The sequence below is a fragment of the Podarcis raffonei genome, chromosome 6 (genome assembly GCF_027172205.1).
Source record: "Podarcis raffonei isolate rPodRaf1 chromosome 6, rPodRaf1.pri, whole genome shotgun sequence".
Lineage (NCBI taxonomy): Eukaryota > Metazoa > Chordata > Lepidosauria > Squamata > Lacertidae > Podarcis > Podarcis raffonei.
In genome coordinates this window covers 24,653,208-24,666,321 of record NC_070607.1, presented here as the reverse complement: position 1 = coordinate 24,666,321, position 13,114 = coordinate 24,653,208, and the positions used below count along the sequence as shown (strand labels likewise).

Below are 13,114 nucleotides of genomic sequence, written 5' to 3'. Positions count from 1 at the left end.
GCAAACCAGTAGAGGGTCAGGCTGCATCTTGCCCTCTGCACACAAAGAAAATGACTACTCTTTTAGCAAACAGACTACTAGTAGTTGGGGATCATCATTTGATGTAATGGAACATAAGTTTATCATAAAATACTCTTGTATGTAAAAAGGAACAGTATAGAAGTAGTACAGTATAGAAATAGTACAATTACTTACCCAGATAGCGCCTATAGATATGTCTAATTTAATGAGGCTTTGGATGCCAAAATAAAAGGAATGCATACAGCACATATTCCCAACCTCTTGGTCTTTGTTGTTAAAGACTTTCCTGCTTGACTGATCACTGATTCTCCTTTGCAGGATACAATTGTTCTTCAGGACATCAATGGTTTTGTTAATTTAGGACATGCACAATGTTCTCCATAAAGGACTGCAATGGAAGGAACCTAATCATATGAACATTACCAAAAATTCCTAGATAACATGATTCCACAACGTACTCCTTACCATAGGGGACCCTCTAACTAGCACTGCTTCTTAATCTATGACATGATTATTCACAGTTTAGATGTTACCCAGACTCCCAACTTACGCTGTGCCTACATTCCAGGGATAGGATGCAAAGCCAAAATCAAGTGTAATAAAAACACATTGGGTTCAATGGCAGGTGTGATTGTCAAAGTCTTTTCCTCAGACACCAACCCCATTTTATTTTTTCCTACAGTTTTTTTGCCAAGTGCATAAAACTGAATGCACACAAATTAAATGCACGTAAATTGTGAGTTACTTTTATATAAAAGTTGCTGAATCAATTTCATTGTGCTTTCTTAAGGGGCTTTATACCAAAAAGACAGTTTTATCATGTCGAAGTGCAAAAAACTTACAGCAGATTTGATAATTAGTATAAAACATCTTTAAATACTATTTCAATAAAACCATACATAATGATTTTTTTAGTTTTTCACAGTTAGAGTGAGTTGATCATCTCTTCCAGTGCAAGAGGTACAAACTGATTTAGGAGATAATTTATCTCAAAATATTGGTAACCTTCACTTTTATCTGAATTTTGCTGTTTTTGCTGTGTACTTTTAGAACCATCTCAAGTTCTGGCCTATAGTTAGGAAAAATGAAAATGCATTGGATTAGTCATAACGGTAAGACAAAGTCTGTAAAGCAACACAAAGCATATGAAGAGATAAAAAGAGAAAGATTGGCGTAGAAATAATACTTCGGATTATTCTGCTGGCGTACGTGTGTCTTTTGTTTTGGCAAAAATACTCAAAGACCCACATACAATGAGAAAGCCAAGTACAGCCATTCAAAAACACAATAAACTTAAAACCACACTTCCAGACTGCCTGACTGGCTTATTTCCATGCACCAGAAAGTTCTGAAAAAAAATATATATGCAAGAGCCTAAGCTCTGTCAGGGCTTACAACATGAGCCGTACGTGCAGTTTTTCTTTCCTGGCAGAAAAAAGATGGCTGCCACTGTAAAAACCATGCACAGAAAAAAACCCAATTTTATTAAAACTCAATTATGCTACAGATACACTAGTTTGTTTCAAAAATTCTATTTTTTTAAGTGGACACGAGTGAAATTATGTCAGAAACATTTTAAAGATGCTGCTACTATTTTGCTGTGGGTAAAACCACAGTGCCTAGGACTTGCCGATCGTATGGTCGGCGGTTCGAATCCCCGCGGTGGGGTGCGCTCCCGTCTTTCGGTCCCAGCTCCTGCCCACCTAGCAGTTCGAAAGCACCCCTAAGTGCAAGTAGATAAATAGGTACCGCTTTATAGCGGGAAGGTAAACGGCGTTTCCATGTGGTGCGCTGGTGCTGGCTCGCCAGAGCAGCTTCGTCACGCTGGCCACGTGACCCGGAAGTGTCTCCGGACAGCGCTGGCTCCCGGCCTCTTAAGTGAGATGAGCGCACAACCCTAGAGTCGGACACGACTGGCCCGTACGGGCAGGGGTACCTTTACCTTTTACATATTATATACTTTATCTGTGCATTACCTTAAAGATGCCCCTGTAAAAGAGGGGGCACAGGGAAAACAGCAATTGGTTAGTGCTGTTTTTGTTGCTGATTTTAAAACTTGATCTCATTAACACACAAGCAGACAGTATCCCTCCTTTTTTATGGTAAATATGTAGAATACAGCTTAAGGAAAATTACATTATTCAATGGAAGAATGTAGCGACATTGAAGAAACAGGTCATGGCAGCCTAATCCTCCGGTATATACCTAATATGGTCTGGGAAGATTACATATCAGAACGTAGCGCTATGCTCATGTACCCACTATGCTTGGCTTTCAAACAGAAAGATGATGCTAAAGCGTGTTCTGCTTACACGAGCAAAATATCCCACTCTGAAATTAGGAATAATTCTTCCAAAAGTGTCCTCCTCCCCTCTCTAGAAGTACTGTACTGGAAACACAAAGTATAAAATACATTTGTACTGCAAAGAAAATACACCTTGTTATTTGATGTCCATATATTATGGCATTTACTTGTTTCTTACCATAGGCTGAAGTTCTGTGCCATATTCCTTGTTATGAAGGATATTTTTATTTCCGTGTGTGTTCTCTGCAAACTTGCTGCTCTGATCCAAAAAGTTCTACAAAGAACAAAACAACCAGTTGATTGACAACCTACTTCTGATTCTTTTTAGCCAAAGCTGATGTTTTCTGTGGTAATACAGATATTTGCAAAAGGAAAATATCTGCCCTTAAGAACATAAGAATCACCTGCTGGATGAGGCTAACAGCCCAACTATTTTAGCATCCTGTGGTCACAGTGGCCAACCAGATGCCTATGGGAAGTCTGAAAGTAGGACTTCAGCACAATAGCACTTTCCCCACTAGCGATTTCCAGCAGCTGGCATTCAGAGGCATGCTATCTCCAACAGTGGAGGCAGAATATAGTTTACTGTCCATGCATTTGTCTAATCTTTTAAAGCCGCCCAGGTGGCCTTTCACATTCTCAAAGTGAATTCCATGGTTTAAATATGCAGTGTGTGTAGTAGTACTTTTTTCCCATCCTAAATTTTCCAATATTCAACTTCATTGGATATTTCTGAGTTTTAATGTTATGAGGGAGGAAAGATGTTTTTTCATTCACTTTCTTCATAAATTTATACACCTCAATTGCGTCTCCTCTTAACTCACTTTTTTTCTACACTAGAAAGCCCCAAATGTTACGATCAAGGAGTTTCTCCACTTCCTTGATCAATTTGGTTGTCCTTTTCTAGACCTCTTGATAGAAGAACAGTTGAGGAAAATATCAGTGCTGTTCTGTTGGCCTTGCAATTCATGGTCTACTGGACCAACTTTTTACTCAAACACTTGCATACTCTCACACCAAGAAATGTTGGTATATATTTAAAATATATAATTAAAACTATACTCCTAAGCACAATTATCAGGAACTCCTATTAAAATGAATGTGATTTTATCTGTATAAACATAGAGAATTGGTACTTAAGGCTGAAATGCTAAGGATATTAGCAGGAGGACCCACTGAAAATAAGTGGGACTGGTTTCCTGTTAAATCTGTTTAGGATTATGTTGTTAGCTTTTATACCTTAAGATATGTTGTAGAAAAACGGGGGGGGGGGTTGACTTGTTGCTGCCCAACTCCCCAAGGGACTGATTCCCCCAGGTCCATGATCGGTCATAGATGAATGGGCAGAGGCAGGATGAAGTGAAAGCAAGGCAGATCTTTATTTTTCTGTTGCAACAGAGTTCTCTCCTCCCCTTGCACGGAGGTAAGAGAGACCAAGAACCAAGTATGCAGGAACCTTTAAAGACTTTTGAAACTGCCCAACCCCTTAGCCAAAGACCACCCTAAAAGAATCATACATACATCACAGGATGCGGTCAACAATAGAAGGAATTGTTTAAGGCTTTAATCCTACAAACACCTGGGAGTAAAACCCACTGAGCATAATAGGGATTATCTGAGTAAACGTGCACCAGATTGTACTGCACATCATATTAAGACAGTAATCCTACACACACTTATCTGGATGTAAACCCAATCTGATTCTGTCATAAGCCCTGTAGAGACTTCTTGGCAGGGCTGCTCTCACTCCACTCCACATTCTCACTCTCTCTGGAGTGAGAATGTGGAGTTGAACCCTGTTTAGAAGGAGCTGATCTGGATGCTGGGGAGGGACCTAATGGGTTGCCTGAAGAGAGTCCCACCTCACTGTTTTTGCATAGCCTTAAAGCAAAGGCAGAACCACTGATGCAACTTCAATTCCATCTCCTCTAAGTGAAGCTCTCCCCAACCCCAGGAAGGTGACTGAGACCAGGCTCATCTCCACCTCTGTGGCCAAAGACATGGCAAATATTATCCCGGTGTGAACAGACCTACAGAAGTGCCTGCTTACTTGCCCAAGCTAAAGTTTTGTTTAACTGCTTACCATTAATTCTTGGTCCATGAAGTAAGGCTTCTCTGCAGATCCATCATTTGTTTCTCTGTCAACAGCAAAGCAAAGCAATAGGGCATCCACTATTGTCTGAAATACTGATAAGAAGTTGTGGGCGATGAGATAAGCCAAAAAAGCAACCAGCAGCAGTGGAACTACCCAAACGTGTAATTCACGGTTGTAGTTAAATGCCATCAAACCTCCAAAAACTGTGAAACATATCACAAACACCTGTATGAAAATAAATGTAGAGACTATATTTCAGAAGAAGCTATTGCAGACTTTACTCACCAAAGATGACCAAAACATTTAAGTGTATTTAGCATTTAGAGATTATTGCATTCAAAAGATTACAGGGAATGTCTTATTTCAAACCTTCCCTCTGCTTGCAAAATTGTTTGCTTTGTTCTTTTTAATTCTTATCTGTATATTATCTTAAATTAAGACTATTAACTGCTTGAGGAAAGCAGCACCATTTTCCAATGCTTGCTTCAGATGTAATGGCAAATTATGGTTTGGCATTACATGAACAAGCCTTATGCTTGTGCGCTTATCTCCTTCCTCTCCTTGTGCAGCCTGATTCCCTCTGAGTTATAACATCACAACAATTCGCCAGCTTGCTACTACAACAGGACTGGAGAAACTACAGTGTGCACAAAAGGACCTTATCTGTAAGGTATTCTTAAGATGTCTTCAGGTGGGGTATTAGCTTTCTCCTAGTGCTTGTCCTTCTGACTCACACAAAATAGGAAGTCAGGGAGGGCACAAAGGAAAGGCACTGCAACTCAAACTCATATAATGCCAAGTCACAATATTGCAGAATGGCCAACCCAACTTAAAACAGGACTTCCCTGTTTACTTAAAAATTTCAAACTTTGTTATTTCTCTATAAACATCACTCATGAATCCTAATTTATTTCTATATATTATACTGTACTGATTAGGGGAGATTTCAAGTAAGGAACAATATTAATTGCCATGAGAGGAGAACTGAGCTTTGAGATTTCTGAATTCCATTCTTACACAAAATATTGACAAGACAGTATTTTCAGTTAATAATCAATGGCACAGTGATAATAAGGTTTTACCTTTCCTAGAAATATAACAAAGTCACTGAAGCAGCTGATTGCTGTGGCATTAGCTGAACTTTTTGATAAAATAACAGCAGCATCTTCTGCTGAGGTCCAAAAGTATGTCCCATTTATGGCTGTTGCTGTGTATGCATTCTGTAATTAGAATGTAAATTGGTTTAGTTTTTTTTAAAAAAAAAGGAAGGAAGGAGAATGAAAAGTAGAAGGTAGAAATCTTAACCCAGCCAAAGTTACTTCAAAATCAGATTTGACAAAAGTATTCCATAATTCTATGAAAAATATCTTGCATAATCTTTGAACCTAATTTTCAAAAACCATAGAACTTCTTAACTGAAATGGTTAACAAAGTTAAAAAAAATAAAGCTAAACCTCTTACCACAAATTAAACAGTTTTCTTTAAATCTCTGAAGATCAATGCCCAGCATTCCTCAAGGATTTAGTTACTGAAGTACAAAGTGGGTATATAAATGAAAGAGGAATGTGTGAAACTGTGTACAATTATTCTTTTCAGCCATCTGAAAGCAGTCGTATTTTGTTTAAAGAAAAAGAATTACATCATTCTTGAACTATTTTTTAAAAAGCCATCTCATATTGGCATTCTTAACAGAGATTAGCAGAGAGCAAAGTGATTCTGCCAAAAGAATTTATAGTTTTCCATATTTATTTGGGATTTGAATACATTACAGTTAGTTTGCTTTTTTGAAACTGAAAAATTCCTCAGCATCTGCTGAAAAGTGTCGCTCAGACTAAGATTTATGCCCCAAATTTGAATTTTCTTTTCATAATTAGGAAAGTTTTGGGCTTTGATTCAATGAATGTACATCATTGCACTTAATATAGCAGTGGAGGTGGAAGAAAAATCAAACGAAACGTAACTTGCAAACAAGAATTCTATTGGTAGCTGACTACTTTAGCAATTTCTAAAGGGGTGACAGAGTTCGTTGGTTGCAGCAAAAAAACCCTAAGATCCTTGTGGCACTTTAAAGATCGACCATTTATTTTGAAACATGTTTCCATGGACTTATATCAGATGAAATGAAATCCATGAAAACTTATGCCTTTACAGTTGCAGCCCCCATCTGCGGAACATTCTCCCTATTGAGATCTGCCTGGTACCTTCACTGACATCTTTACGGTGCCTGGTAAAAACATAACTCACTCCTCCCCCACCAGGCTGTTGATGGACTATTATGATGATGTATTTGCTTTTACTGTGCTGCCAGTAGGGATGTTGTTGTAGGTTTTCTATAAATTGCATGCATTCTAGTACGAATGTGTCAATATTATAATGTTTTTAAACATGTTTTAAGTCTCTTGGACACCTCTGTGTAACAAGCAACTAACAAGCATAGCAAATAAAACAATTTGTTAGTCCTTAACATAACACAAGATTCTTTACAGGTAGGTAGCCGTGTTGGTCTGCCGTAGTCGAAACAAACTAACAAGATTCTTTGACGTTTTGACAATTTTAACATGTTTTGTTAAAGACTTAAATCCTTTGCTAGTTCATATGTTCACCGCAAGTCCATAGACCAAGATATCCAAAATTGCAACGGCAGTACAAACTAGCAAGTCTGGAACACAGACAATTCAATTACACTTACACCCAAAGCATTTGAGAGACTACTTAATCCTTTATATACCCAGTAAGTCACTGTGGTCTACAATATAGCTTTTCCATCAAGTTCTAAAGATACCAGAAACCCACTCCACCAAGACTCAGAGCAGGCCTTGTTCTGCAGAGCAGCACTCCTGTCGAGACACAACAGACGCCCACTATCTGAACTTTCTGGAAACAGACAGTTTTGTTCTAAGAAGATTTCCTAGCTGGATGAATAGGTCTCTGATATATCTGCTGTTATTTCCTGTGTTGGGGTTTTATTGGTGTGTGTGTGTGTGTGTGTGTGTGTGTGTGTGTGTTATTCAGCTGTTTTTATTGCATTTTGCACAACGCCTTGAGGTCTGTTTGGAAGGTGATAAATAAATAAATTACTATCCTACAACTCCCTTTTAGAAGAAATTCAGCCCCAATGTTCCAGTGCCTGGGAACCAAAGACTATATTTCTCACAGATAAATAAGGAATGGGATTGTTTACATATTTTGAAATAGCACAGTAGACAAAAAAAAAGTACTTAGGGGGAAAAAACATCCCTCTGTACTTCACAACACAGAATGAATGTCAAGGGTCTTGGAAAAACTGACCTGTTAGCTTCATGAGAAAAGCCCTGTGGCACAGGTCCAAGCCCAAAAGTTTCCTGCTTCTGAAGAATAATTGCAACTTTGTGTAACAGCTGAATTCAGTCTTCCATTCTAGGACTCTATTAAAAATGAGCTCAGTGAAAAGAGGAGAGCCATAGCAACAAAATCTTCTTTTAAAAGAAGCCAAAAACAAGCTGGTCAGACGTGATTGTATTTAGCTTCTTTGGTTTGCTCATACAATCTGGTTGGTCTCAATCCATGCCACATATAGAATTGTCCCAACCCAGGTACATAATAGTTCAGCTCATTCAGACACCCTTTTATTCCTATTCGTAGTCTGCCTACCTGTCGTAAGTAGTCTACCTATATCCAGGGACAATACACCACAGCTCCAGCATGGTACATCATTTATAATCTGTGTGCCATCTTACTGAACTTTAATCAATAGTCAAAACAAAAAAAATTTTTTTCCTTCCAGTAGCACCTTAAAGACCAACTAAGTTAGTTCTTGGTATGAGCTTGGTATGAGTTCTTGGTATCTGAAGAAGTGTGCATGCACACGAAAGCTCATACCAAGAACTAACTTAGTTGGTCTTTAAGGTGCTACTGGAAGGGGAAAATTTTTTTTTGTTTTGACTATGGCAGACCAACACGGCTACCTATCTGTAACTTTAATCAATAGCACAGTGAGGATTAGGAAGACCTAGGCTGAAAACTCCAGAGCTTAAAGTGTGGCATTTAGCTAGCCACTCTCTCTCAGCCTAATCTCACCGAGTTGTGAGTAGCTACCATGAGACCAGTTTTGCTGAAGGCAAGAGAGAATAAAAATTCCTTAATTGCTTAATTAATTATTCAGTGAGACACATATCCATGTGCAGCTTTTACCAGCATGCTGCCTCCAGATCCTCCAGACTACAATTCCTAACAACCTCAATTTATCACTACTGCAAAATAAATAAATTAAATAATAAAAATCCACAACAGCAAGGTATGAAAAAATGGGATAATTAGAGGAAAACTAGGAGACTGACTATAAGGGAAAATGCATCTTCCTACAGAAGTTTCTGATTAGACTTAATTGTTCTTTCTTAAAACCATCAAAAATAGGATGATACTAAATATTTAGTATGACTAGCAGACTGAATTCATGAAATTACAATTTTGCATTTACACAGATTATTTATTCACGTCTTTTTTTTTAAAAAAAAGTCCAAAATAGATAAGAGAAGTTACGTAACTCCATAAAATAATTGTGTCAAGGAAACATTAAGAAAACATTTTATATAATAATTTCAAGCAAAATTTTTAAGAAGCAAAACCACCCAGTTATCCTATAAACAGCCATTCAAAAATGCATTTTCATAACTTATATCATCAAAGATTTAACATAATAAAAAACAAGAAGGATATATGAAGATAGAGATTGCTGATAAGTATAAACTAATTGTCATATCTCTAACTTGGGACTAATCTGTCTTGTAGCTGCTTTGAGAGCCAACAGACTCTAAGGATAGCGAAGCATGCACAAAAATCTCATGTGGTAGCATCAACCAAGCACACAATTGTTTACTCCTCAAAGACGATAGTAGTAGATAATGCTTATTTTTGTGACAAACATGCCAGTCACAGTATACAGCTGTGATAGTGACCAACAGAATTAGCATTTCTGAACTAATGCTAAACTGAGCAAGTAAAAATTAAATAACTTTTGAAGTATTTTCATAAAGAACCTCCATTTTCATTCTGATTTTTTTCCACCAAAAAAATCAAGTATCTATACATAACTTCACCTGATATAACATACCTGGTTTAAGCATCTTAGGCCTCTTTCTAGGCACCAGAAACAGCAGCAGCAGCATTTGAATATGCATCTTGCGCATGTATTCTTCTGCAGTGGGAAACAGCACTAATTAGTTGTCAAAGCCAGAAACATATTTGCAAATTAAGTTTTCCTTTTTCCAGGACACCCATTGTCAGAAAGCAGTGTGAAGTACTTCTGCATCAGCTATGCAGTTACCACCTCTGTTGTGTTATGTTCTTGGTTTAGTCCTGGCATATTTCTTGTGTTTTGTCTGAAACAGACATACCATGGTTTGGGTTCGGACAACATGACAAGTCATATTATGGCTTCCTCAAGACAATGCAGGCACCATGTATGAGGGGGAGGCACATTCACAATTAAACTATGGTTTAAGACAAACTGTGCCTTAACAAGACATGGAGATCAGGCCTGTGAATAATTTGGGTTAAGCTTCCATCTGCTTAGAAAACAGAGAAACAGAAAGGCTTAATTCTGTATGTTTAGCAAATATAGTTTGCAGCTTGACACCCAGACAGCTGCATATTGTCTTATTTCTTAAGGGGGTGGGGGAGAAGGGGAATTCCTTCCAACAGAAAGCTGTTGCAACTGCAAAACCTGTAGGACAGTTGTATAGTACATGGAGCTCTGTGGACCATAAGAAACATAATTTTGGATGTGATCTTCAGACAGGCAGTAAATAAATGTTTATTCTAGCAGCAGCAGCAGCAGCAGCAGCAGCAGCAGCAGCAGCGTATTAGATAGCCTGTTATGTTCTTGGGATTGATACCCGAAAACAGGGTCTCAGTGCAAAGTAGGACATTCTGTATAGGAAAGATCACTAGAACTTTTACTGAAACATTGGTATGATCCAGATGTTTTAGCAGCATCTTGTCTCCCTCATTTGTAGATCAAATTCCCATAACACAGACTTTCTGGGAAACTTAGTCTTACAATTATGCAGTGATCTCCAATGTATTGCTATACATTATTACAACATTCTGCACAGATCACAAAAGCCACTGCCATTCAATACTATTTATTCTCCTTTAGAAGAGGAAAATAAAAGTTAGAAAAGCTCTTTTAATAACTACATTATGTGACAGAGATGAGCAGAACACAAAATATTTTTTATTATTTTAATGTAAATAAAATGTTTAAAGGATTCAGGATATTTTAAAAATAAAAATGCTGGGAATTAGAAATTAAATCTAAAATTAATTCCTGTAATAAGCATTGCATTTTCTTGATTTGTGCCATCAGCCTTTTCCTGAACAGTCCCCAACATTCAAAATGGTCTTGTGCTTGTAAACTATTCAGAAGCTTTAGCTTCTTCAGAATGTGGCAGCTTAGTGCCTAAGGAGGGTGTGTGAGGAAAATGAATTACTTTAGTGTTTATAATTCCACTAGCTCCATACTATCTTCACAGTCATAATTCAAAGTTCCAGTTTTAATCCATGAAACCCTAAATACTTCTTTTGTCAAAATCTGTCTGTTTAGGTTGGTTTCCAGAGATGAAGGCAGGGGTGGGGAACTAATTAGGCACACAAGTCAGAGTTTCCTCACCCCTAGTTTATAGGTAAGCCATCAAGGGGTGGAGACTTTTAAGACTGCACAATGGAAATGTTGTGTCTTGAACTTTGTAACCTGCTGTGAACATTTGGAATCGGGATGATATTGAGCTATAAAGCTCAATAAATAAGTAAAAAATAAATACAAGAGCGGGAAATGATGCTCAGATATCATTACTTTCTGCTCCCTGGTGCATTAACTGCTATATGATGGCATTACAAAAGTAAAGTACAAGCCTACCTTTTTTTCCAGGATGCTATAAATTGACAATAGAATAATCCTTGGGACTCTCACTATTGTGATTAAAAAGGACCCTTTCACAACTGTTCCCAGATGATAACAAAAAAGAATTGATATGGAAGACAGGACTGGATGACTTGGTGGTTTACTTTTATTCCTAGAACGAAAAACAAACATGTAAAACTACACAGATAATAAAACGAAACACAATATAGCTATTAGGATTGGCATCTCATAGTTTGTTAACCAATTATGATGGAAGTCCTGTATCTACTGACCTTTGAAAAACTGAATTGAGCCCACGTGCCATCAAATTGGATGCATATATATTTAAGGCCATTATAATTTACATGTTCTCAACCCTGCCATTCCAGAAGCTCCACTATGTATGTGACAGTGCTGGGGACTACAAACCACTCAAAACAACTGTGCTATCCAATCCTATTCTTTGAATAATACACTGTGGAATACTCTATGGAAATTAATCTTCACACGCATTTAGGAAATTCCCTGAATGAAAATGCAGTTTCACATGCTTAGTAGAGCCCTGGGGAAATTTGCATGGTCACCACTTTCCCTAATCTGATGGGCACAGGAGAACCCATCTTTTGAGTAAACAGATCTGCTGCTTCCGGCAAAAAGAGTGGTGTGGCCCCCAGTGAGACCAGAAACACACATATGTATAGATAAGGACACATAAGAGGGCATTCAGTGTTATGGCACACACTATCTCCTGATATGCTACAGCTGCCTATGTCATATTAAAAACACTTTTACTCATTCAGGAAACAGTGCTTCTGCTTTTGATTCTATTCTATAGGACCTTAAGATTAGTGAATTTTATCCTGATTTTAATATGCTGTGTCCCGCTTGGAAACATTTTTTTATTAGGAGTCTAATTATTGTAAGTAAACCAATAATTAAAAACTGGAGAAGATTTTAATAGAGCTCTAAACAGGGGAAGGCCGATATGAAATTTGTAGTATACAGTTTTTAGCTAATCTCTTTCCCCCCACACTAATCTGATTAGTCCCTATTTGCCATTTCATTATAAACTCTAATTCATCTTCTCTTCAGTTATTAAATATAAGATTAGGCCTCCTTTCCGAAAAACTATAAAACTGGTATGCAGTACTGCTAATGGTGAAATGAGGACTTTACTGCTTAGGATTGACTATAGCATTATAATGGATGGGGGGGAGGGAGAAAGATCAAACAATAGATTTCTGTGAGCTGGCTTTTGAAAGTGAGCTTAATGGGAATCGCAGGACACAATTGTAACAGAACTTCTCAAGTATTATTTGAGTTCAAGCTTGCATTAATATGAATCCAAAACAAGCCTCAAGAATGAATGAAATGAGAATCACACTTTAAAATGTTCACTTTTTCAAGTGTTTTCTGCCATGACCTTTACAAAATAGGAGCAGTGTTCGCAAAAGAACAAGAGCCAATGGGTGAAGTATGAAACTGAAGTTCTGTAAATATATTTTTTATTAAATCTTCACCTAAGGAGGAATTTAAATAGACATAGCCACGTCAGCCTAGGTAGGTATCATAGTAATACAATCCCTACAGCTTTTCCACAGTAATAGCTACGCTACAGCTATAAGGCTATATTTATATATGCATGCACCACATTATTTTCAATAGGAAATACCAGGAAAATGGTATGCATTCATTTCAGCTCTTCAGGCCAGGGGAACAGTTTGGGGGTAAGTGCTGGATTTCTATGTAAAATAAGTACATTGACATACTTTCTAAAAGTCATCATTCTTATGTTTCTGAAATAGATCTTTAT

At 37.5% G+C, this 13,114-nt stretch overlaps 1 protein-coding gene across 3 annotated transcripts in view; it reads right to left on the bottom strand.

The window, feature by feature from the left end:
• Nucleotides 1-635: 635 nt before the first annotated feature.
• The window catches only part of SLC44A3 (solute carrier family 44 member 3), a 97,139-nt gene continuing 84,660 nt past the window's right edge, over nt 636-13,114 (bottom strand). For all 3 annotated transcript variants that reach the window (XM_053391690.1, XM_053391688.1, XM_053391687.1), the window contains 6 exons: nt 11,317-11,473; nt 9,511-9,594; nt 5,504-5,641; nt 4,410-4,646; nt 2,505-2,600; nt 636-1,090 (listed from right to left, as the gene is read on the bottom strand). In XM_053391690.1, coding sequence (XP_053247665.1) covers nt 1,079-1,090; nt 2,505-2,600; nt 4,410-4,646; nt 5,504-5,641; nt 9,511-9,594; nt 11,317-11,473 — 724 coding nt within the window. In that variant the 3' untranslated portion in view covers nt 636-1,078. The remainder of the gene's footprint in view (nt 1,091-2,504; nt 2,601-4,409; nt 4,647-5,503; nt 5,642-9,510; nt 9,595-11,316; nt 11,474-13,114) is intronic.